The sequence below is a fragment of the Paramormyrops kingsleyae genome, chromosome 16 (assembly GCF_048594095.1).
Source record: "Paramormyrops kingsleyae isolate MSU_618 chromosome 16, PKINGS_0.4, whole genome shotgun sequence".
In the NCBI taxonomy this organism is placed as follows: Eukaryota; Metazoa; Chordata; class Actinopteri; order Osteoglossiformes; family Mormyridae; genus Paramormyrops; species Paramormyrops kingsleyae.
The window spans coordinates 19,306,551-19,329,119 of record NC_132812.1 but is presented as its reverse complement, the minus strand read 5'-3'; the positions used below and the strand labels follow the sequence as shown (position 1 = coordinate 19,329,119).

The following is a 22,569-nucleotide window of genomic DNA, read 5'->3' as shown; positions in this document are numbered from 1 at the left end:
TAAACACGAAAATATGATTGAAGCATACGTAGACACACATATATGTAATACATTATATTATATATGTATATAGGGCATATTTTTTTCTGGGTACAGCATATTGCAACAGAGTTAATGTGGCATTTATCTGAAGGAATAACATGAAAGGTAGGGACAAATATGACTGGACTGGTTCAGACTGAGTTTGCGCAGTGGTTTGTTTATAACACAGAACTTTACAAAGAAAAACATAGAATTCCAAAATCTTCCAGATGCTTCATCTCCTGTCTTATTCACAACAACACCATCCATAATAACAAAGAGGGAATATTTGGAAGAATAATTTACTGGAAAAATACACATTTCCTTCTCAAAGTACAAAATGCACATGCAAAATGCATGTTTGAGTGTCCCAGTAGAAAAAAATGTATAAATCGACATTTCCCATAAAAGGCTGGCAATATGACAAGTTTTTTTTAAAAAAGAAAAACAAAGTTTTAGATCCATCGACAAATAATCCATACACGTTCCTATAAAATTAATGCAGCTGTCAAAAACAAGTAATCTTATTAAAGGCGTGTTTAAAACAGTACATTCAGAAACTACAATACCACAACCTATAAGAAAAAAAATTAAAAATAATAATAAAAAATACCACAACCTTAAGTTGTATCAGGAGTTACACATGGAGATATTTTGAATATTTCATACAGGATTGTACACAACAGGTAAACGTATCAACAAATTATGCTGTACATTTCAAACAGCGGGCAATTTCTAGACTGCAAATTTACATAAAATATGCAGAATAATCCATTATTTTTGGGATTAAAGGAAGGACTGTGTATTACAGAGTTAATGAAAGAAACTCACAAGAATATTACAATACCTTTTAATGTTAAAGCAAACATTCATACGATTAGGATTGATTAGTCTCCGGCTCAAGGTGAAAAAACGAGGAGCATCTGAAGCTGCACACAGACGCATTACTGAGACAACTATGCCAGTTAAAAGAAATGAAAAATAACCAGGACCAGCATGTAGAAGAATCCAATTTAAGAAGCATATCCAGAAATTCCTATAAAATATAAAAGCTTCTGTAGTTACCTACATTGCACATGTAATGGAAATGTACTGAGTAATCACTTTCAAGAAACAAAAAAAACAAAAAAATCACTTAAATAGTGAACGCCCCCCCTCCCCCCCCTCAATAGACTGAACTTATAATTGAGATTCATACATTATGGTAAGAATGTCAAAAAGATATTAGAAAATGTATTTGTGAAATGGCATAGATGATTGTATTGTTGAAATCAATAAATGTGGCATTACGATGTATCATTAATGATTGTTGTTGATAATTATTGCTTTTTTAATGAGTTAATGAGCTTCTTTGGTGGCAGCCTTCCTGGAGAGCTCAGTTTCCACAGCCCCGAGTCCCGTTCATTTGGCAGGTGCAGATTAATAAAACCCCACACTGAACTGCAAACAGCTGAACTGCAAACCAGAAACAAATCAACACCAATTATGCAATTTCATATGAAATGCCAACCCAGATTTACCGTGTTTCACAGGAAAATTAGCTTGCTGACATAAAAGTACTAAAAGCAACCATTACAAAAGAAGAAAAGGAGGGAGGGACAGGCCTGCAGTGCTCACTGCAAATCCTAAATGAGCTCCTCTGAAGTGAAGGCATGCTGAAAGTGCTGTTATTCAAAGATTTGGAAAGACGATTGAGGGGTAACTTATGTAGGGTGGCTGCAAATTAAAGGGGTGAGGAGAATGATTAGGCTTAATGGAATGGCATTTAAGCATAATTCTCTGGGTCAAAAGCAAAGTGTTAGAAAGAAACGAAAAGATGACAAACATCATTAGAAAGCAGATATATAAGTGGCCAACAAAAGCAACAGGTGTGACAGAAAGTATTGGGGGTGTGACCCTGTTCTGACCAGTATGGAGAGCAAAAACATGAAGGGGACAATAAGAGTAGAAGACATGGATGGCTGATTGGGGCAAGGATGAGATCAAGTGAAATAAGCATCTAGTTTACCGATAAAATTTGGGGGAAAAAATAAACAGAAAAAGAAGTTAACAGCTGAAAAATGGCAAATTGTTCAAAGAAAAAAAATGCCATATGATTTAGGCAAGATTTCAAGACTTTCAAACAAGGAGAACTTTGAACGTGAAATCACACATGGAGCTAGTAGTAAAATACAAGGACTAATGAATTATAATCAAAAATCATCCTCCGTACATACTGTACATCTTCTAACCACAGGATAAGTATAACATTCTTTAAATATTTTATTTTCTTTTTATTAAAAAAGGGAATGTTCATGATGCTAGAAAACGGCAAAACTGGCAAATGAATACAACTGAAAACACTACACTCTGGAGCAAGGTGAATTTTTGGGGTGGTGAATGACGTAGGGCTAGTAAGATTTGGTGGATAGCACTGCAGACGGCCATGTGATTTGGTGGATAGCACTGCAGACGGCCATGTGATTTGGTGGATAGCACTGCAGACGGCCATGTGATTTGGTGGATAGCACTGCAGACGGCCATGTGATTTGGTGGATAGCACTGCAGACGGCCATGTGATTTGGTGGATAGCACTGCAGACGGCCATGTGATTCTTTCATACCACTAGTACAGAAAGTAGAAACGGATCCTGCTGCTTGCCACCATGTTCTCAGGCAAGTTCCGCACCTTCAGATAGTTCACAATTCCTCTGAAGAAGAGCAGGAAACCTTCAAAGTGACAGCAGTAAATACTACTGATGAACCACATATCATGACTTTGTACATGAATTACTTTTAAATGCTTTATAAAGCACATTTTCACCTTTTCTAACCTACATAAAGTTCATTAACAGAAAACGTAGACGATTCATCCACAAGGTGGCAGCAGTGTACAATATTTAATATGTATGATCTTTTTTTCCAACGCTAATCCAGCATCTTGTATTTGGAAGCTTCTATAGGAAATCGTGCAAGCACATTAAGAACATGCAACCATAACAACAACAACAATTCTAATATGTATAATAATGACATAAAGAATCCTGGTGAAATACAACATATACAATTACAATTTCATTTTTAGTTAAGTGACTATACTAAGTACAGAGCAGTAATAGTTGCACCTAGTTCCTTTATTTGTCTGAACATATCTATAAATGCATACAAGTTATATAATTTCAACTCACCAAAAGTAATGAATATCCACCAAAACCAGGACTGACCATGGATATACTGATCAAAATAGTGGAAAATCTAAGAAAAAAAACAACACAAAAAGGTCAGAGGAGTTGACAAAAGAAATATTGTTAGAATATATTGTGATATGTACCTGTTTTTAAGTTGTACTTGAACGTGTTTAATGACCATTTTTGGCAATGTGTGTTAAAGGATCTTCCATCAGAAATAACTTTGAGATATTTTAAACTCCCGGACTTGTCAAAGGCATTGCAGGTCAAATTTTTAGGTGATCCACAAATTTCAGCATAATTTATTCAATTTATTAAAATCTCCAATACATGCTACTCAAATAAAATACTCAATGTCTCAGATTCAAAACAATTAACTAAAGAGATATCGTCGTAGCAGGCAGACAAGCAAGAATCTCTGCTTTTTCTGTTACTGATAGCAGTTTTAATAAACTGCATTTATATGTATATTTTTAATTCCCATGATTTTTGATGAAAACTACTGGAAAGTTACCAGTTTCCTTACAGACGTACCCTTAAGACGAAGATCCATTTGACAAGGGAGAGTCCAAAGCCAGAAAGAGCTCCGCATCGGCCAGCCATCGTGTTGGTTAGGCAGAAAGAAAGGCAAAAGCCAATCCAGTTGAAAAGAAAAGCCACTGTCGAAAGATATATATTCAAAATTCAAAATGACAGAATTAATAAATTCAGTCACAAAGTTTGCCGTTTAAAACCGAACACTATATAAACAGCACACTTATTATTTTCATTTGATAAACTTGATGTACACCCTAAATGTAATGCCCTAGACATTTAATATCAAGTTTAAATATTATTCACTGACCAATCATTGTGCTGCACTGATAATTTAGAGTCCTGACAAACAGATAATGATCCAGCTGTTATGATGCTATCTGTTGTCTCTTCTTCTTTGTACTGATACAGTCACATCTTGCACTGGCATTTCTTAGCGTTTATCTCACTGATCTACCACAACGTGGCATAACAACAATTTCTGACTTCTAATGTGACGTTCAAAATGGGGGTCACAAAAAGCGGGTCACTTAACAAGCTGACTTACCGAAAAAGGCCACTATGAACATGCGGTCGCTGCCAACACTCATTCGATGAGCCTCGCTAAAATCAGGCCGCGGTGGAAACTCCCCCTGCTTCAGAATAACACCATGAATCAATTCGCTTTATTAAAAATACAGAAATATAATAACGTGGAATTTAAATAAACACATCTGATACAAAGTGCAGATTATACAATTTTTAATGGAAACTAATGAAAACACCAAAGCATTTTCTAAAAAATGATTGTATTTATCTAACAAGGATTCCTTCATCCATTTTTTATAGTCTTTGTATACAGGCACTACAGCAACTGAATTTCAGTTATCGGTTTTGCCATTTCAGTTATAGTTTTTGTAATTTGTTACAGTTTTTGTAATTTCATCTATAGTTTTTGTGATTTCAGTTATAGTTTTTGTGATTTCAGTTATAGTTTTGGCTATAATAAAGGTCCTAATTGCACCTGCCCCAAGTGCTCTTGTTCTTATTTTGTCATTGAGTATCAGGCTAACTGCATCCTTCACATAATTCATAACTAATTTTGGTTTTTATAGTTTTACTTTCGCATGGTGTTTTGACCCTTACTATCCATTAATCTATCACAAGCTTCAGGACCTGCTGCAATTGTAATCCTCTCAACACCACTTAAACGTCTACTATGGTCAATCTCAACCATCTAGCCAGAAAATGTGGCACTGAATATCAAAATACGACACAAAAAGATACTATAAGAGTTGCCATGTGTGAGCACTGGTCCCAATACATTTCCAGATCTACACTTTAAAGACATTCAAAATTTCAGCCAAAATAAAGTGAAAAATAAAGTTGCCAAAACAATCTCCCTTGAACATGCCCATATACAGTACGTACATATTTTCATACCCCTCCCCCAAATTATAACAGCAATGTACCATATTTGCCACAGAGGTTGCCATGGCAGCAGCCTTTTCAGCCTCATCATAGGTGGGCAAGGAGGTAGCGATGCTGTATGGGGGGGGTGCAGAGGCCAGGGGGAAGTCACTCTGAAAGAAATACTCTGGGAGAAGAGAATTTATCACGTCAGAAGTCAGCAAAGGGAAACTGAAACCAAACCCATTTAGAAGTAGCGTTAATAATAATAATCACTAAATCATTAAAGTCACATTCATTTTAAGAAATCTGAAACTTAGTTATTAAAAATTCCTACACTGGGATGAATTTAAGGTTACAAGAGAATTATAATTAGCTTAGCAAATAGCAAACTGATGGAGAGTTTTTTTTTCTTTTTAGTATCAGGTGGTGTTGAAAATAATGTACCAGTTTAAACTACTGGGTTATTCCAAATGACGAAGGAAACATACCGTCTCCTGTGGAATAGGGAGGAGGAACCTCAGGCCCCACTGGCAGGGCAGCTCCCCCAGAAGCGACCTCTTGGATGGATGGGGAGGACTCAGTGTGGGGGGACTCTTCAGGGGAGTCATCTTCGTTGTATAGCTGCATGCAACCAGACGGAGGAATCCATCAGTCTGACACCACTTACAGTCTTAGAGCAGCAGGTATCCGGCTAGGTATGGTACTGAAATTGTGACCATGCAGCTGCTTTGTTGTCCTTAATTGATTTTGTGACCCTTAAATTCCAGACTGTATGTTAAGCCAATCATTTAGGGGAGGAGGTTATATAACACTCAACTGAATGAAATAAACTAGTCCAAACGAAGATATGAGCACAGACTAATATCAGTCAAAGCCAACAAGACGGGATAAATTCTTGAACAGACACAAACGAAACAATGTCAGCTCCGGGGCATTTCTGGTTTATTTGATAAAGGGCTAAAGCGCTGCCAAGCAGGTGAAGCGTCTTCACTTAGGATAAACTGACAGCAGGTGATAACACTATAGCTGTATTTAGCGGCTATTGTTAGCAGTCTGACATATTCAGATGATAAAACGATAGTCCAAGCATCGCGTTTTCAATCTTCCTGTAAATGTCTTGTAATGTTTTCTTGAGCCAGCAACTTTAAAGCGGAAGTATGGAGGCTAAAAGAAGCCGCTAACGGCTGTCATCGATGTCTATATGTAGGCTGTATATATATATATATCTGTAAACTTCTGGAGAAAGTCAGATCATAGTTTCTGAGTATCTAAGAAGCGGGATAAGTGGATTTCCTTACCACTTGGTACCGGCTGACTGGCTGTGAATGATCCATCCCGGTGCTGGTTACCGTTACGCAGCGCAGTAAGCGATCATCGGCGTAAAGCCGCGTGCTCAACTCCAAATTTGGGTCGGGCGACGCCCGTAGTATAATTAAGCGGTACTTAAAATAATGTTAGTTCTCGATTTAGATTAGTCTGAGATGTGAGGTCAATTTGGGATATCCGTGCCTCATGTGTTCAGACACATCCTGTGGAAAGGAATCGAGGGCGACGGCCTGTCGGGGAGGGAGGAGGAGCGCGCGTCACATGTCACATGCGCCTCGGCCCTGATCGCTGTGCTCCGGCTCCTTACACTATTAACAAATAACTGGCATGCATGCCATTTGCCCCCAACATGCGAAATATATTACAGTAGCTATTTGCCACATGTGATCACTGTGTATAGTCAAACCAGCCATCATCCAGCTTGTCCTGGGCAGGCTCGGGCTACGGGGGGTTCTACGCTGTTGAGGACAGGGCAGGCTGAGCGCCGGTCTGTTGCGGGGCAAACTTAATCTAGAAGAGTTTTTAACAGCTTTTGTGCTTTCCACATGCAGGAGGAAGTACTGCAGTACCAGAGAAGGCGATGCAAAGAAAGCGGGGGCGGCTTCGGAATTGCTGTTCTGGAGGTGGAAGGCAAGAGTAGCACCAACCAATCAATGCAAATTGTAATATGCAAAACATGTATACTGTGCACGCAGCGAACAAAGATATAGATTCCATCGTGATCTTATGTTAGAAAGCAATTATTCTGAGTATATGCAAGTACGTATATAAGTATATTTTGCGCGTTTGATATCCCGGTCGTTGTCCAGTTGTGCCGTTGGCTTGGTGAATTCTATCGGATATTTATACTTAATTGTTTGGTGTTTTATTTTCGAAAGCTATCATTTGGTTCGGGTTCAGTGTTCCTGTATCGTTAACTAGTATGTTTTATATGTATACATTAACAAATATCTTATTTACGAACGAAGTAGGTAATTACACCGAACTGTAAACTCAGCCTAACAGGCAGCATATAATCGGTTATCGGCTTGACTGTGATTTCCCCCTCTAGTCCCCTTTTCTGTTTTTTTTTCTTTTCAAAGGCTCTTTGGCCCGATCGAAGCAAACAGAGCGGTGTCTGACAGTGGCTTTTTTATCGCAGTGCCCACATTTAAATGCCTGCCCTAAATCCACTCCACTTCCCTTTACGTAAACTGTGTCCCCCCAGCCAGTCACAAAGAGGTAGACATTATTACGTTAGGTTTTTAAAGGCAGAATGAGCAGGTTTCGTGCCAATAGAAAGTAATTTAGTATTAAGTGTAGTTCAATTTCATTGAAGGCAAGGGAACTTTCCATGGCACGTTTAATACACTGGGTAAACTTAAAGTTGAAACTTCACTGACAAATTATTTACAGTGCAGATCACCTACATCATGTCTGGCAATACGAGTAATTTAGTGCTGCCAAACCTAGTCCATACATGCGAAATTAAATTATATTGGGTGCATGTCTAAGTCTGAATCTGGTCCATATCTCACCCTATCATTATGCTAGTTATTATTTTGCATATCAACCTAGGAACCTTCACCCACGAAGGATGATGAACGGCTCTCGGAAAGGATTAGAGCTACTATAGATACGGCTCCCCACAAAAAGCTGTGACTCCCATCACTATCTCATCCCGAATTGTACATTTTATGAAATTCAAAAACAATTAAGCTAACAGCAAAGCGGATACGTAAGCAGCCAATCAGGGGGAAGTACACATTCACCTCATCTTTGTGACGTAACCATTAAAATGGGAAATGGAACATCGTCTCGCGACAGTCGCCATGTTTATGTAATGAGGAAAAGCTGGTGAAAACAAGCATTTTTTAAACATATATGTTTTCAGCGGACTGTGTTAAATGCCTGCTTAAGACTTAACTTGTTTGTTTTAATAAGCATGAATTTCACGGTAATTTGAACGGTTATTTGAAATAATGCCACTGGACAACTTATGTCCCATAACAGAATTCATGAACCTTTTTGTTTTTGCCTATTCAGAGTTAACTTGTTCTCATCGGAGTTCACATCCATAGGAATTCAAACGCGGATTTTTCAGCATGCAAAACTCGTTTCTGACTGAAAAATCTCGTCTGTATTCTGTCATTATAGTTTTGAGGGAATTAAATCATGCTTTTTTTTCTCTGTCGAATTGACTAATAAAAAACAAATAAACTGACACAGCCGATCGAGGGAACAAAACACTGGATCACTGCTACGATGTATTCCTATAAGCCTATATTGTGTGTTTCCCCAACCACCGCTCGTTCGGTCGCTGCGACCATTCCGTGTTGCGCCTTAAACAGGTGCCGTGCCCGATTCGGCGGAGCGCGCACATCTCTGCAGTGAAATGCGTCCCCTGTCGGGAGCGCGCACATCCCTATACTGAAATGCGTCCATTTAAACGTACTACAGAAACAGGAAGTTGTCTTTGCACATTTTAAATAAGTATATCAATCTGATAAACTATGCCATTGAATGTCAACGATGAGCCTTGAACTAGATCATTTTATTTATTTACTAGTCTAAACTAGTACTATTCTCAGTACTTTACTAATCGATGAACAAGGAAGACCTTTGTTTTATTCACCAGCACGAAGAAAATGACACTCTATGATTTCTTATACGCATTTAGTAGCCTCATTTATTTTTCCCCATAATTAAGACGATTTTCTATTGCAATGTTCTGAAAGAGCGAAACAAAAACATGTTTTTAAGACGGACGGAACTATTTCTCCCCCTTCGAACCGAAAAAAGAGCTTTGCGCGCTCCCGACAAGGGATGCATTTCACGCCTGGGATGCCGAATCGGACACGGCACCTGTGTATAAACCAAACCTTAAAACCAGCAAGTCCAGCTCACTAACAATGAAGTCCTGTACCGGGCGAGGTATTGAAACTCTGACTGTGACATTTTTCGCGAGATCGCGCTTGAGTGAGGAGCTCGTCGATGTCATCATTCATAAACTTCTCTTTACAGCCAATATTGGTAAATGTATAATAACAAAAAAGCACGAAATAAATAGGCTGAATATAAACTACATACGGTCATAAGGAAAGCAAAACCAGTGAGTGCTTATGAGATATACTGCAAGTCCAGATCAGACAATCATATACCATAACATGTAGAAAAGCTTATAGCATCTATCTACGTATTCACCAGTATCAGCCATTCCCCTCCCTCCCCCATCACAGAGGAAGTGGTGAGAACTGCCTTCAAAAATAAAAATACAGCGGCACCTTCCAGTTGGTTTCGGTGTGTGCCTCTTTCTCAGTGTCTGTACAGCCAGTCCCACGAGGCCTCACAGTGGCTATGATATTCCCAGAACTGGAATCCTCCAAACCAAACTGTCATTACGGATCTATTGCCCTAACATGGGTCTTTATGAAGGCATTTTGTCCTGGCCCTCCTCAGATCTTGCACTTCCATAGCTCACTAAAATGGAATCGCAGCGCACCTCATCAAGATGTTCATAAGAGGCTGTTTCCGTGGTACGTCAGCCAACACCGAGTTCAAAGCTAGACAGCCATTATATAATCTAATATAAGGCGCTTGATGTATGCTACTGCAGCACAGCCCCCCCAAAAAGGAAACGACCGCAGCCCGATGTAACAGTGACCTCTGAGAAAAACAAAGTACAGCCAGATTGGCCAATAGGATGACGATGGGCCCTATTGCACTCTCTCCATCAGCCATGTCTGTAGAGATCATTCACATCCAAAACCTCAGCATTTCAGAGTAGCTTCTTGTCTAATTCTGTGAGGCTACTCACCTACCAATGTGCCACTCTTCCTTCTGTAATTACGAGGTATTTCATTTGCACTGTCTATGTGTACATTCACATAGCACTTAATTTCATGCACACTATTTAGTTTTACATCCCAAAACCCTTTGTTGAATCACGATGCCCCTTATCAGGAATCAGCAGTGACGTCACTGTCACGGCATCCACACACCATAGTACTGACAGCATGGACAGCTAGGTTATGTTTCCAGGGGAACATCCCTATCATCAAGGAGCCCTGTTAAGCTCACTATGGTAACACTCATCTTTATTTATTCATGTGTTTGCTTATTACTCATTTTCTCACAATTACTGTATAAATTGTCATGATAACAATTCAGACATATTTTAGAGATTTTCTGTTTATTGTTTACTATTTGTAAATGTTATTGGCCATGTGCTTAAGAAATACTGCAGTTTGCTAACTGAAGCAAAAGTAAGGGCTCATATTTTAGGAACGCATAACTAGTCAGTGAAATACAGAATTGTTTTGTGTGTCTTATCTACAATGTTGAAATAAGCGTAGGTTAGTAATGTCGCTACAGTCATATTTTATCACTCACCAATGTACCAATGTGACACTGTTATTTCCTTAGCTTTAAGTTGAATTTCCATCCATTCATCTATCCATCCATCCACCCTCCCATGCTCATCCAGGTCTGGGCTGCAGGGGCAGCAGTGTAAGCAGTGATGCCCAGACCTCCCTCTCCCCAGCCACTTCCAGGAGGGACATCCAGGTGTTCCCAGGCCAGCCGAGAGATTTAACTTCTCCAGCATGTCCAGGGTCTGCTCCAGGGTCTCCTCCTGGTTGGATATGCCCGAAACATCTCCCCAGGGAGGTGTCCAGGAGGCATCCTAGATAGATGCCCAAATCACCTCAACTGGCTCCTTTCAATGCAGAGGAGCAGCTGCTCTACTTTAAGCTCCTCCCCAATGTCCGAGCTCCTCACCCCATCACCAAGGTTGACCCCAGACAGCCTGTGAAGGAAACTCATCACCTCCACTTGTATCTGCGATCTCATTACCCGAAGTCTGTGACCATAGGTGAAGATAGGAACATAGATCGATCACTGAATCAAAAGCTTCACCATCTGCTTCCACTCTCTCGTCACCACGACAGAATGATACAATGTATATCTGCCGCCGCTGTACCGATCCGCCTGTCGATCTCTCACTCCATTTTTTGCTCACTCATAAATAAGATCTCAAGATACTTAAACCCCTGCACTTGACACAGCTACTCTTCCTCAGCCTGGTGGGTGCAATCCGTGCTTTTCCAGTTCATTATATATTTCATTTTTAGAACACTGCTATTTTCAAGAATTCCCAGCTGTGTCAGCATGCAGCTGATTAGAGTGCGCAAGGCACTGCACGTGTTGGTGAGCACTTGTTAACTCGCTTCTATCTCCTTCTATTCTGAGAACAGCTCATGCGTGCATGCGGACCGCTGTGCCTTTGACCACGGCTGCTGGGTGACATGAACCCGCCTGGCATTCTTCCGTTATGAGCACGGCTCCTTTCTCCTGTGGCGGGTGCCCAGCTTCTCCCTGATTCGACCCCACCCCATTGTACTGAAACTCCCCCTGGGAGCCTGGGACCCTGCCGTCTAGCCGTCCTCCTGTAGTGAGGACAGTCATTGGTATTTGAATGATCCCTGATGGACAGCTTGTGTGTATTTTCAGGAACACCCATTTACTTTATTGATACTGCTTATTCTATAGTGAGAATCCTTACAGTTTCACAGTCATGAGTGTTAAGTTCCTCCTGGCTCGGTCTGGAAGGTCTTGTATGATCTGTTTGTTTGTTGTTTTTTTCTGAGCTGGTTTTACCCCTAGAATGTTACAGTACTTTGGTGAATAGGCTGTAATTTCTGTCTCTCTCTCTCCTGTCCTGTTTTAGATGTATTCCATGTCACAAACGTTATATAGCAGATATTGTTAGTCCAGATCACTGCTATTCTGAATGGATTTTTTTCATTCTGTTTCAGTTGGTTGGAGTAGATGGTGGTGCACGGATGAATGGAGGACAGTGTTGAATTCTCTTTGATGTTCCTCTGTTTGTGGGTCCACCTCCACCTGTTCTTTTTCTCCAGCTCTCCGGATTGGTGATTCCTTATATCATCAGCCTCATGACCAACATCATGTCCTACAGCAGAAGATGCTGCTTCTACTGAAGAGGTTTTTTTCAATAAACAAAGCATATGAAACAGATGGTTTGCAGGTCATCCAGTGGTTGATGAATGCAAATTTTAATCCACTGATATTGTTGCCAGAGGAACTTCACCTTTTTCTGTTTGGGTGTGCGTTCTGTAAGCCTCCCTGCTCTGTTTTATCTACAGACACCTATGGAACACCTGAATACTGATGCCCCCAGAATCACCCGCATCTCCTGACACAAAGCACATCAGCCTGGTGACACAAGACATAGACCAGCAGCCTTGAGGTATGACTGTTGTCATTTGATTATTTAACATTAGAGAAATTGAAAAGAAACTGAAGTATATTTCAATTGAACTGTGATGTCTTTTTCAGTTTTTGACTCCCCAGTTATTTATTTCTTTCCTCAGAAAAAACCACAAACAACAATGGCATTTGTAGTTGAATCGGGTTACAGAAAATGACCTAATGATCCCAGTGATGGTGAAATTATTCAAAAATAATCCCTGCTTTGGCAGCTCAGCCTGATAGAACTATTAATAGACATCATTTAACTTTTTCAAAATATTAAAATTTAGAACCAATACATATGGGGCATTAATGTGACTCTTTTTGTAAAGAGCTCTGTGTAAATTAATGTGTGAATTATATGCAAATCTATATTAGTAGATATAACATATTTCTGGAAATGGACAGTTCACCCTGAATTTGAAACCATATTCAAAACAGTGCACAGAACAGAGCAGTTATCAGATATTTTAAGGTTGTTCCTCGTTCAGTCTCTTGAGGGCAGTGTTGTACAACATATCAACCCTGGCAATAGTTCATTCATTTTACTGTTGATGATTTGTAATGTTCGGGAACAGTTGCTCAAACTGCTTTATTTTCTAATTGTTACATTTGTTCAGGTATGTTTTGGGGGTATATGGTGAGTTTTCACTGATGAAAGTGTTTCCACAAGATGTAAATATTTCACCTGTTTACATTTTTGACTTTTGAGTTACGTGTCGCGCATATTAAATAAACCCGCTCAGCAAAGACTGAACAAGCGAATGCCTTCATCACGCTCTGCATTAGACAGATTCCCTCAGAGCTCAGCAGCATTTCCACTGGAGTAAATTTGGCACCGTTATTAACATATAAGCATAGTTGCTGAGATCCTCCCCTTTCAGAATCAGGGTAAATTCCGCATTCCTAGTGTTTCTTTCCTACGTCTGGCCTGTTAATTTCAAGTTTATTATCATGACAGTCCACTAAACGTGCTATTCTATTTTGGCATAAGGAAGCGAAATGAGCAGTATGAAGCACGCAGGGGTGCTGAGCAGTCGCTTGATGGACGCGTATAGGTACAGGCAGACTGCGCTTTGACGCTGCGCACAGGTACAGGCAGACTGCGCTTTGACGCTGCAGTCAGCGGCGGCGATCCGGCACCGCTCCCTCTCTGATGTGTGCAGCCTTCATTGGTTGTTAGCGTCGTTAGCTCTATCTTGCATTTAGATGTGGCCTTGTATTCCAGTCAGCAGTACCCTTTGCTGGGTTTGAAGCTCTCATTGGGAAATCGCGTGGGTGCTCAGCGTGTAACCCCGAACGCATCCCAGAAGCCTCTCCTTCTGGTGTAAAAACTGGAAATGTTTGATATCCCTATATTTACAGTTCAAGGTTTGTTGTGTTATTGTTCATAGCTGCAGGCTATTTGTTTGATGTTTTTCTTTATTATTTTTGAAAACACGTAAGTAAAAGGCCACTTAGGTTTTTCTGCTGTTGCCGGCCTGCTTTGAGAGTCCTGTATGAATGCATTTTATGCGTTTTAAACATGGTCTGTTTAAAGGTGCTTAAAGTCAGACCGTATCTGCCCCGAGGGTAATTACGCCTTCCGATGGGACCCAGACACATGGAAAGCAGCCTGAAGCTGTTTCTCCCTTCAGCCTCCACCAAGGCCCAGAAGAAGACGCGTGTGAGCGACACAGCATTTAGCTAATTCTGCAAAAAGCAAAACGTCCATCAGCTACATGCTGATGACTGTTGACGTCTTGGTCAACCATCATTCCATTCCCTGGGAGAGTTAAGTTAATTATAATTCATTTTGCAAATTCCTCCCTTTTGTTTGTCTAAAGGAAGAATTTAAGAAGTCTGACCGAATTGAAAGAAATAAGCAGGCTTAAATTTTGGAGAAACATTGAGACACAAAGTGTAAATTTATGGAGTCAAGCCGCCTTTTGTAACTGAATAATATGGTGATACTGTGGGCTCTTCTTAAGGTATTTTCCACTGAATTTATTGGACTAGGAAAAATAGTCAATATCTACTGATATATCTGTAGGGTAAAATTCATATTTGCACAGAATAGAGGGATATACAGTATTACTTTACAATAATACACTGTACTGGTAAATGTGTCAAAGCAAGGTGTTTCAGACCTCAGTCAGTGTCTGGAAATTTACATACATGCTTGCAGTTGGTTTCCATAAATTTTAGCTACAGATATCAAAAGAAGAACAAAACCAACAAGTCTGAAGACAAAGCACAAATAATGGGCGAATCTCCCCACACTGACTAAAAATATAACCCACCTGCAACATGAAATCAAAGCCATTTCAAAGTGAATCTCTCTGAAACAGGTGAAGACTAAAGCCCAAGTAATCATCTTTCAACTTGTGCCTACAGAAACGCCGAACTTAATCTTTCCATACCCACTTTCGTTATTCGTTGTTTTTTTTACAGTGTATGCCGAATATCATGCTGCAAAGTTGCCTGACAGCTGTTAACTTGTACAGTTTTCTCATTTTGTTTCTCACTGTGGGTTCTAGAGGACCAGCTGGGTGCTGAATTAGATTTATACAGGAATATGCAGAGAGGAGAAGATCCTGTATGGCTGAAGATAACGTATACATGGCTTTAGCTAGGGGTGGTTCACTTTCAAAGATTTAAGTCTGCAGTTATTCAGGAAATGATCACAGTTTATGTTTAAGGTCCAGCCCATGTTCCTGTGTCGTGCAGCACTGACATTAGGTAGCGGCCGATGCTGTAGCTGAGCTCACTGCCTGTCATGTCAGCAGAGTGGCGCCAGTCACAGAACATACGTTCTTCACCATGCTTTTGGTACAAGCAACTGATGTAGAAAGAAACACTGCCCATGCACTCACAATAAAAGGAGTTTGTGGATTAATTCATTCAGTCGGAAGGTCAATCAAATTCTCCCCATTTAGCCTTATGTTCCCGCAATAGCTGATGAGCAAGATTTAAAGACTCCAGATGTTTTGATAGATGTTTAGTATGCTAACGATTGCATTTAAGTCATCCTTTAAAGCTCTGCGTATTGATAACTAGAGCGAGATTAGCATTAGCCATGACCTTTAGGCCCTCCCAGTGTGCAAAAACCGCCGTAACACCGTAACAAGCAGCACCTCCTGCACTTTTCCTGCGTGTGCCCTAACCCCAGCTCCCGTGGTGCCATATGTAAATCTGCGCTTGACATTTCCATCTCTTAAATGTTTAAATATGATTTTTGTCTTCATGGGTTTAGTCAAGGCACAGGAGGGGGGCTAGAATTAGGAAGCCTGGCACCCCCTGCAGTGGGGTATGACGTGTGCGAGAATGGGGCAGGGGGCTTCAGCCCATGCAGGTGCAGCAGACCAACCTTGGGCATTAGAAGTGGTCGGTTTCACAAAGTTGGACAGGGTGAATTTGCACGTCACTGAGCCGCAGTTTGCACTAAGTTACGTGCTACGTGAGTGGTGGTGTTATCTAGTAAGAATTATTTTATGGACATTTTTTTTTTGGTTTTTAATGAATTTGGCAATATGGAAGAGAATAAGATAAATAATTTCACTCAAATTGCTGTCACTATCTATAAAACAAGCAGCATCCTGTTTGCATTAATTGCTTGCATCGTGGCATGACCAAAACTACTACTGGCCCAAAGCTGAGTAGTGGTAAATGTTGAGAAACTGTGAAAATATTACCTGACTGGTATAGTACTAATAGGTAGTCAGCTAATGTTATTCATGTCTGGGATCTTGGACAAGTATTAGGTCATCTCAAAGAAGTTATTGGTTCTTTATTTGCTTAAGTGAGACAGAACAAGCGTCTGTGGTCTGAAATTAATGACCGTGTACCTCAGACCAATTGGATTGCAGCATTAATACAGGTCTTACCAATTGCCATTGGTTATTCAGATTAATTATGCATGTAATATTTGGATTGCTTTTTCTGTTGTAAAAATGTTAGTGGGGAAATCGGCAATGTAATTAAAAAAATCAATGTCCATGCTAATACAGATCCATGAGGAATCATTATTGGACAGCAGCCCTGCTACAGGCGAGGATGATCTTCATAAACAGCCTACTTCATGCAGATTAAAATGTCCAGGATGTTTGCCTGGCGACCACTTAAGATATCGATTCGTTTTAAATTTGGGATTTTAGCAGCTGAGTTTAATCGTATTATTGCATTTACAGTGTATAGCCAAAGTGCAGTCTGAGTTCTATTAATGCGCACAGAAATGAAACATGTCCCACTATAAAGAATGGGAATAGTTTCTTGCAGTTTCCATTTTAATGTGGTCTGTGAAATGTATAACTGTATTTTTTTGAGACATTGTTTCATATTTTGGAATTAAAAATAAATATACATGAATACTAAGCCATATGATTGACAGCTATTGCTAAAGATGTATTATAGCATTTATTTAGCATAAACAGCCTTTCCATTGATGGCTTTGTAAATATCGTATTAATCAAATAATCTTTTATGATGACTTGATACAGTTTGTTTCAGCTACAAAACAAAATGGGATGGAGATCATTCCATAAGGCTAAGAGTGCAGACCATTCAAAAACACACACACACTTTATATTTACATCCAAAGTGTGTGTATAAAATCAGCCATTTATTCCCAAAATCCTCTGCTGATTTGGGTTTTCTTTAAATGGTAAACTGCTGAAATCACCCAGCATTGCAGCTGCCGTCCAGTGAAATGCACACGTGCGTGCTTGGACTCTTACAGCGAGCTTTTTCTGTGTTAGCCATCTCCGTCCACCCCTGCCACTCTCTTTGGCGATTGCGAGCTGCCGTAGACCCCGTGGTGACAGATTGGCCTGCCTTAGTGCTTCCTGCAGCTCCTGTCACGTCGCATTTGCATAAGGGAGGATAGATAACCAAATCAGCACAGCGAGGAAGTCTTTCCACACTCCAACCTGTCATGGCCGCTGCTGGGCTAATTGTGAATGATTCGATTTGCTCCCCTGTCGCTGTTTATCATGGAGGTTCCCTTCTCAAATTTACTTTTTTAGTCCTTGCTCTGCATGAGATTTTCAAACAAAGTGCTGTTGACTCATCTCTTGGGGTTACTTAACATATACCACCCCAGATTTTAATGCTGGCTCATCTGCATCGCTAGATATAGGCCTGCACCAGTCATGCAATCCTGCGAATGGCAGACAGCACAAATAGCACTTGGTTCGTGTATACCCATTTCGCTCTTGTGTGCTATGCTTATTATGTGGTCCGATTTAATGACTGGAGAGTGCTACAATTTTTTTCTAGTCTCTTGAACATATTTTGTAAATGTTCTGAAATGCATTTCTTGACGTTGCCCGATTAGTTACCCAAATTTTTCCTTTCTGATAATTGTCGCTAAAACGTCCGCTGAAGTGACACAAAGAAACATTGATTATAACAAACTACGGAAATCTGAAGGGGTATGAATTTAGTATTCAGCAACATACACAAATGAGTTGTTTGTGCACGTACAATTCCCCGATTCGTTTACTCCCTAAAAGGAATGTTGCTTGTGCATCCATTGGTACATCTATTTCTGAGGCTCACTGAGAATGAGACCGATTAGTTAGTTTCACTCTGTATCCTGGGGTAAAGGAAAGAGATTCCAACACAGTTTTAAGACTGTATTGGCTAATAAGTTAACATTTTTTGACTCGTTGGTTAAATCTCGGGAGTTTAATTTGTGTCCACAAGATAAATGTGCGTCTTTTTTAATATGGGAAAATAAGCTGATGGATTGACTTTTTATCGTACCCCATTACTTTGCTGCCTACATCCAGTTAGAAATAGCAGTAGAAAAGTCCAATTATAATTTTCTACCAATTTAGCGTTGTAATGGAAATCTAGAGTTTAATGGAAGTCTAGTGTTACACAATGTATTGTAAATAAAAATCATTTTCTTATTTTAACAACCTGGCAATTGCGTAGTCTCGAATGCATGTAGCGGGACAGAATTTGTTTATGCAATTTTCATATATTTTCGAATGACACTGCTCTGCTAGCTGTATCTTAACCTCCTGCTGGTTACAGGGAACCCTGTTAATATTTTATGTGATCACAGGCCTCCATAAGCAGATTCTGGTCCCCAGAAAGTTCTACAGACACATGATTAATTTAGTGTTTATCCCTAGCATCTTTTAAAAACACCATCCCCTAGCTCCAAATCAGGTTTGATTTGACACCAAAGCATAAATCAAAATTAGATGAGATTCACGATGACGGATTTCAAAAAGCTCAGGGTTGATCTATATTCATTTTATTTAATATGCAACAGTTCAAAACTGGACTCATTATCCTACTATGAAAGCCATCATTACAGACACAGATGCGGATGTATGTATTTTTAAGTAAGGTCACAATAAGCTGGCTTCCCACTATCGATCTCATCTTGTCATAATCTGTGTTGCAAAAGCAAAGTCCTTGTTCATTGGCCTTTGGAATGCCCTACAAGGTGCACGGTGTTTACCAAATGAAATTAAATCCATAGATCAGAGATAATTTTGCGGTTTTTGTCCCTGAATGATTTGTCTTCCTGAGTTAAGCCTTAGAGCCTTTTGGGTTTACTTATAATCGTACGTGACACTTTATATATATGTATATACACACACACACACACACACACACACATATATATATATATATATGTGTGTGTGTGTGTGACCCATCCTGAAAGAATTTCTGCATGTACATTTTTGAGTACATACACTGAATGGCCCCTTTATTAAACACTGGCAACCTCTTTTGTCTCCAGAACAACTTCAAGGGTTGACAAGTTACAGGAACCTTTCTTCACATCACTGTTGTACTGATGTGTTATTTCTGCACTTGAGGCCCCTGTTAGCTTTAACAGGCTTGGCCATTTTCTTCTGACCTTTTTCATTAACACCATGTTTTCAGCCACAGACCAGTGAATGGATGCTTCTTTTTTATTATTTCATCTTTCATCAGAAACTCGAGACACCGTACTGCCTGAGACTCCACGGAGGGTGGCTTGTTTCCGGGTTCCTGGAACCGTCGCTCCTGACAGCGACCGTCACAGCACACTTAAATCTGCTTAGATCACATATCTTCTGTTTTAATGCTTAGCTTCACAGTGACTAAATCTGTTGACACCTCCTGAATGCTGTATATATTCAGCTGCAGCCACACGTTTCGCTGTTTGCATTCACAAGTAAGTGTGTAAAATGGTGTGTGTGTGTGTGTGTGGATGTGGATTATGTTTATATTACATTGTGGGGACCAAGTTTTCCCCATAGAAATGAATGGAGAGTCCCTACAAAGATATAATCACAAACGTTTGTGTGTGTCTGTGTGGATGTGGATTATGTTTATATTACATTGTGGGGACCAAGTTTTCCCCATAGAAATGAATGGAGAGTGCCTACAAAGATATAATCACAAACCTTTGTGTGTGTCTGTGTGTGTGTGGATGTGGATTATGTTTATATTACATTGTGGGGACCAAGTTTTCCCCATAGAAATTAGGATTAGAAATGCATTTGCGTGTGTGTGTGCATGGATGTCACCAGACTCATGAGGCAAACAGAACTGTGTATTGTCTGTGTGACCTTCCTTTGCTCTTCTAACCCTGTTTGGGTAAGAAGTCTGCGCATCCATGAGGGGTCAAGATATTTGTGATTCAGCGTATGATTAATAGTTCTTATTAATTCATTTATTTTAAAGATTACATTATAGCAGAATAATCTAAAGATACTAAAGTAGCTTATCCAGAAAGGAAATATTATTGTCCAATATAATATTTTTAATTGTGATAATTTTCATGAATTGACAATTCTGAGCAGTGTGTTATTAGCGGTCACAGCATAACTCAAAGTGTGTAATTAGCCATCACTCCTTAGCTCACAGTGTGTTATTAGCCGTCACTGCTTAGCTCACAGTGTGTTATTAGCGGTCACAGCATAACTCAAAGTGTGTAATTAGCCATCACTCCTTAGCTCACAGTGTGTTATTAGCTGTCACTGCTTAGCTCACAGTGTGTTATTAGCCATCACTGCTTAGCTCACAGTGTGTTATTAGTCGTCACTGCTTAGCTCACTGCACTGGTTTGCCCTCGTGCTTCTGGAGCAGATTCATGGTTCCCATAAATAAGTCATGAAACCTCCAGCTCTGTTCAGAGAAGCCATTCACTGCACTGGAGCTCATGCTTAGCTTGTTCCTGTCCATGAAAAGGATGCCCATATACGTCTAGGTCCCATAACCTCTTTTCCAGTAAGGGGTCATGGTGCAGAAGTACAAAACTGAAACCTACAGTTTCGTGCAGTTACGTGCAATGGGAAATTAAGACATCAGTCAAATTAGCCCTATGCTTTTGTACTGGGAGATAACTGGGCAAACCAGAGGGTGACAACATGGGCACAGGAATGCATGCAAACACAGCCAGATTTAGAGTGGGGTGAGAACGAAACCCCCAAGTCCACTGAGCCACTGCACCCAAGACGGCCAGCTAAAAACAGTAGCTGTGAAAATAAAATCTCATTCGGGGACTCTGCATTCACCCTAACTGATGTTATAGATATGAAATATCTATTTTAAAAAAAGTTAGGTATAGAGTGAAAGCATGAAAACCTGCCATAAAATTTCACAATAAAATAAAAACAATAAAAGCTTGGATTATTAACTTGCATAGTAATTGTACATCTGTAAGACTTTCACCAGATGAGAGAGGTGGATCCAGAACAGAATGTATGTAAGGTTTGCAGTGACCACAGGTTGAAGGGGAATGAATGTATCCTTCACCTGCTCTCCTCTCTTACAACGTCATATAAGCATCATGGCAACATGCATGCAGGGAGACACTGCAGAGGCTACTAGTGCACTAGTGAGTAGTAATGAGGTGAATATTATACATTCATAAATGTCTTTTTAAAAGTAAGCAAATTTAGTTTATTTAAGCTTTATTCCTTCTGGTCTTATTCGTGTTCCCTTGCACCTTATGATATAAGTGAACTTGGGATTATGTACTTTGTAAACGAGGCTTGAGTGGCTTTAACAGCAGTGTTCCTATCGAGTGGATGGTAGCATTATACTGAAGTGCCCAGGTTGAAGCCTGTACCTATATCGTTAGGGGCAGTGTGGGGTTCAGTAAGTCTGCGCGCTGCATCCTTGATTGGACGTCTGGTCATTTAAATCCTGTGGATGGCAGAATGAATATGAGTGCCGGACCCTTGAGTAAAGCCCTTAAAGCCGTTTCCTTCGGGGACTAGCTAACCCGGCGTTATCTGTTATGTCTCACTGTGGATAAGGCATCAGCTAAGTAAACATAGCATTCATCTACTTTTCAGTTTGGCCGTAGGAAACAGGCCATGACCACACCAATAACCCCAAGTCCCTAGGCCTTGGTAAACTCCATTTAGCTCAGCAGTCCTTCCTCATGCTTGCTAAGCAGTCTTGAGTACAATGGAAATAACTTTACTCTTATATCAAGAGATCAATCCTAATCTACCATTTCCCCCCCGGATCCCATGGCTCTAATAAAGGGGGGGTTCACTAACCATCTCTAGAGCTCTGCACTTATATGCCTAAATTAGCTGACTTATTGACCTTGCAGATAATTACATTACTTAATCATTGTGCAACACAATGTATTGCGCAATAAATATGTCGTATCTTCTTAGTCAGCATTTGACCAGCTCAGAGACCTTTGTAAAATGCAAATACGTTGGTATTTCATTGGTATGTTCATTATTGCAGATTTCTATCATTTACGTCTAACAGTTCTTTAGATCCATGCTCTCTTCTTCAAAAACCACTTTAAATCAAATAAGTAATTTGAATGGTAAAATATCCTAGTTTCTAGCCATCCAAAATGAGTAACTCATTCCTTGCATATGTTAAAATATACAAAAGAGCCTTTTCAATAGCAAGAC

The 22,569-nt window shown here is 40.0% G+C and overlaps 1 protein-coding gene and 1 long non-coding RNA gene across 6 annotated transcripts; one reads left to right on the top strand and one right to left on the bottom strand.

Moving 5' to 3' along the window:
• Positions 1-179: 179 nt before the first annotated feature.
• LOC111834143 (NEDD4 family-interacting protein 2-like) lies at positions 180-6,708 on the bottom strand. 2 transcript variants are annotated; one of them, XM_023793117.2, is made up of 8 exons: positions 6,412-6,708; positions 5,602-5,734; positions 5,173-5,297; positions 4,269-4,356; positions 3,722-3,846; positions 3,188-3,254; positions 2,624-2,729; positions 180-1,476 (listed from the first exon to the last, which is right to left on the bottom strand). In XM_023793117.2, exons 1-7 carry the CDS (start codon positions 6,445-6,447, stop codon positions 2,626-2,628), a joined length of 678 nt encoding a protein of 225 aa, XP_023648885.1. In that variant the 5' UTR covers positions 6,448-6,708; the 3' UTR covers positions 180-1,476; positions 2,624-2,625. The 2 variants fall into 2 exon arrangements, with proteins under 2 accessions (XP_023648885.1, XP_072556517.1); XM_072700416.1 differs by having other exon boundaries at positions 180-2,729.
• Positions 5,669-21,263, top strand: LOC111834144 (uncharacterized). 4 transcript variants are annotated; one of them, XR_011982941.1, is made up of 4 exons: positions 5,669-5,808; positions 6,991-12,424; positions 12,586-12,689; positions 19,631-21,263. It is a non-coding gene; the product is annotated as an uncharacterized lncRNA (long non-coding RNA). The 4 variants fall into 4 exon arrangements; XR_011982942.1 differs by lacking the exon at positions 5,669-5,808 and adding an exon at positions 5,968-6,124; XR_002835927.2 differs by lacking the exon at positions 5,669-5,808 and having other exon boundaries at positions 6,744-12,424.
• Positions 21,264-22,569: the final 1,306 nt, after the last annotated feature.

Coding starts and splice junctions, on each gene's coding strand:
- LOC111834143 (XM_072700416.1), bottom strand. CDS start 6,447: ATGGATCATTCACAGCCAGTCAGCCGGTACCAAGTG. Junction 4,357..5,172: donor CAACCTCTGTGGCAAATATG/GTACATTGCTGT, acceptor GTTATTCTGAAG/CAGGGGGAGTTTCCACCGCG. Junction 3,255..3,721: donor AATGGATCTTCGTCTTAAGG/GTACGTCTGTAA, acceptor TTTTTTTCTTAG/ATTTTCCACTATTTTGATCA.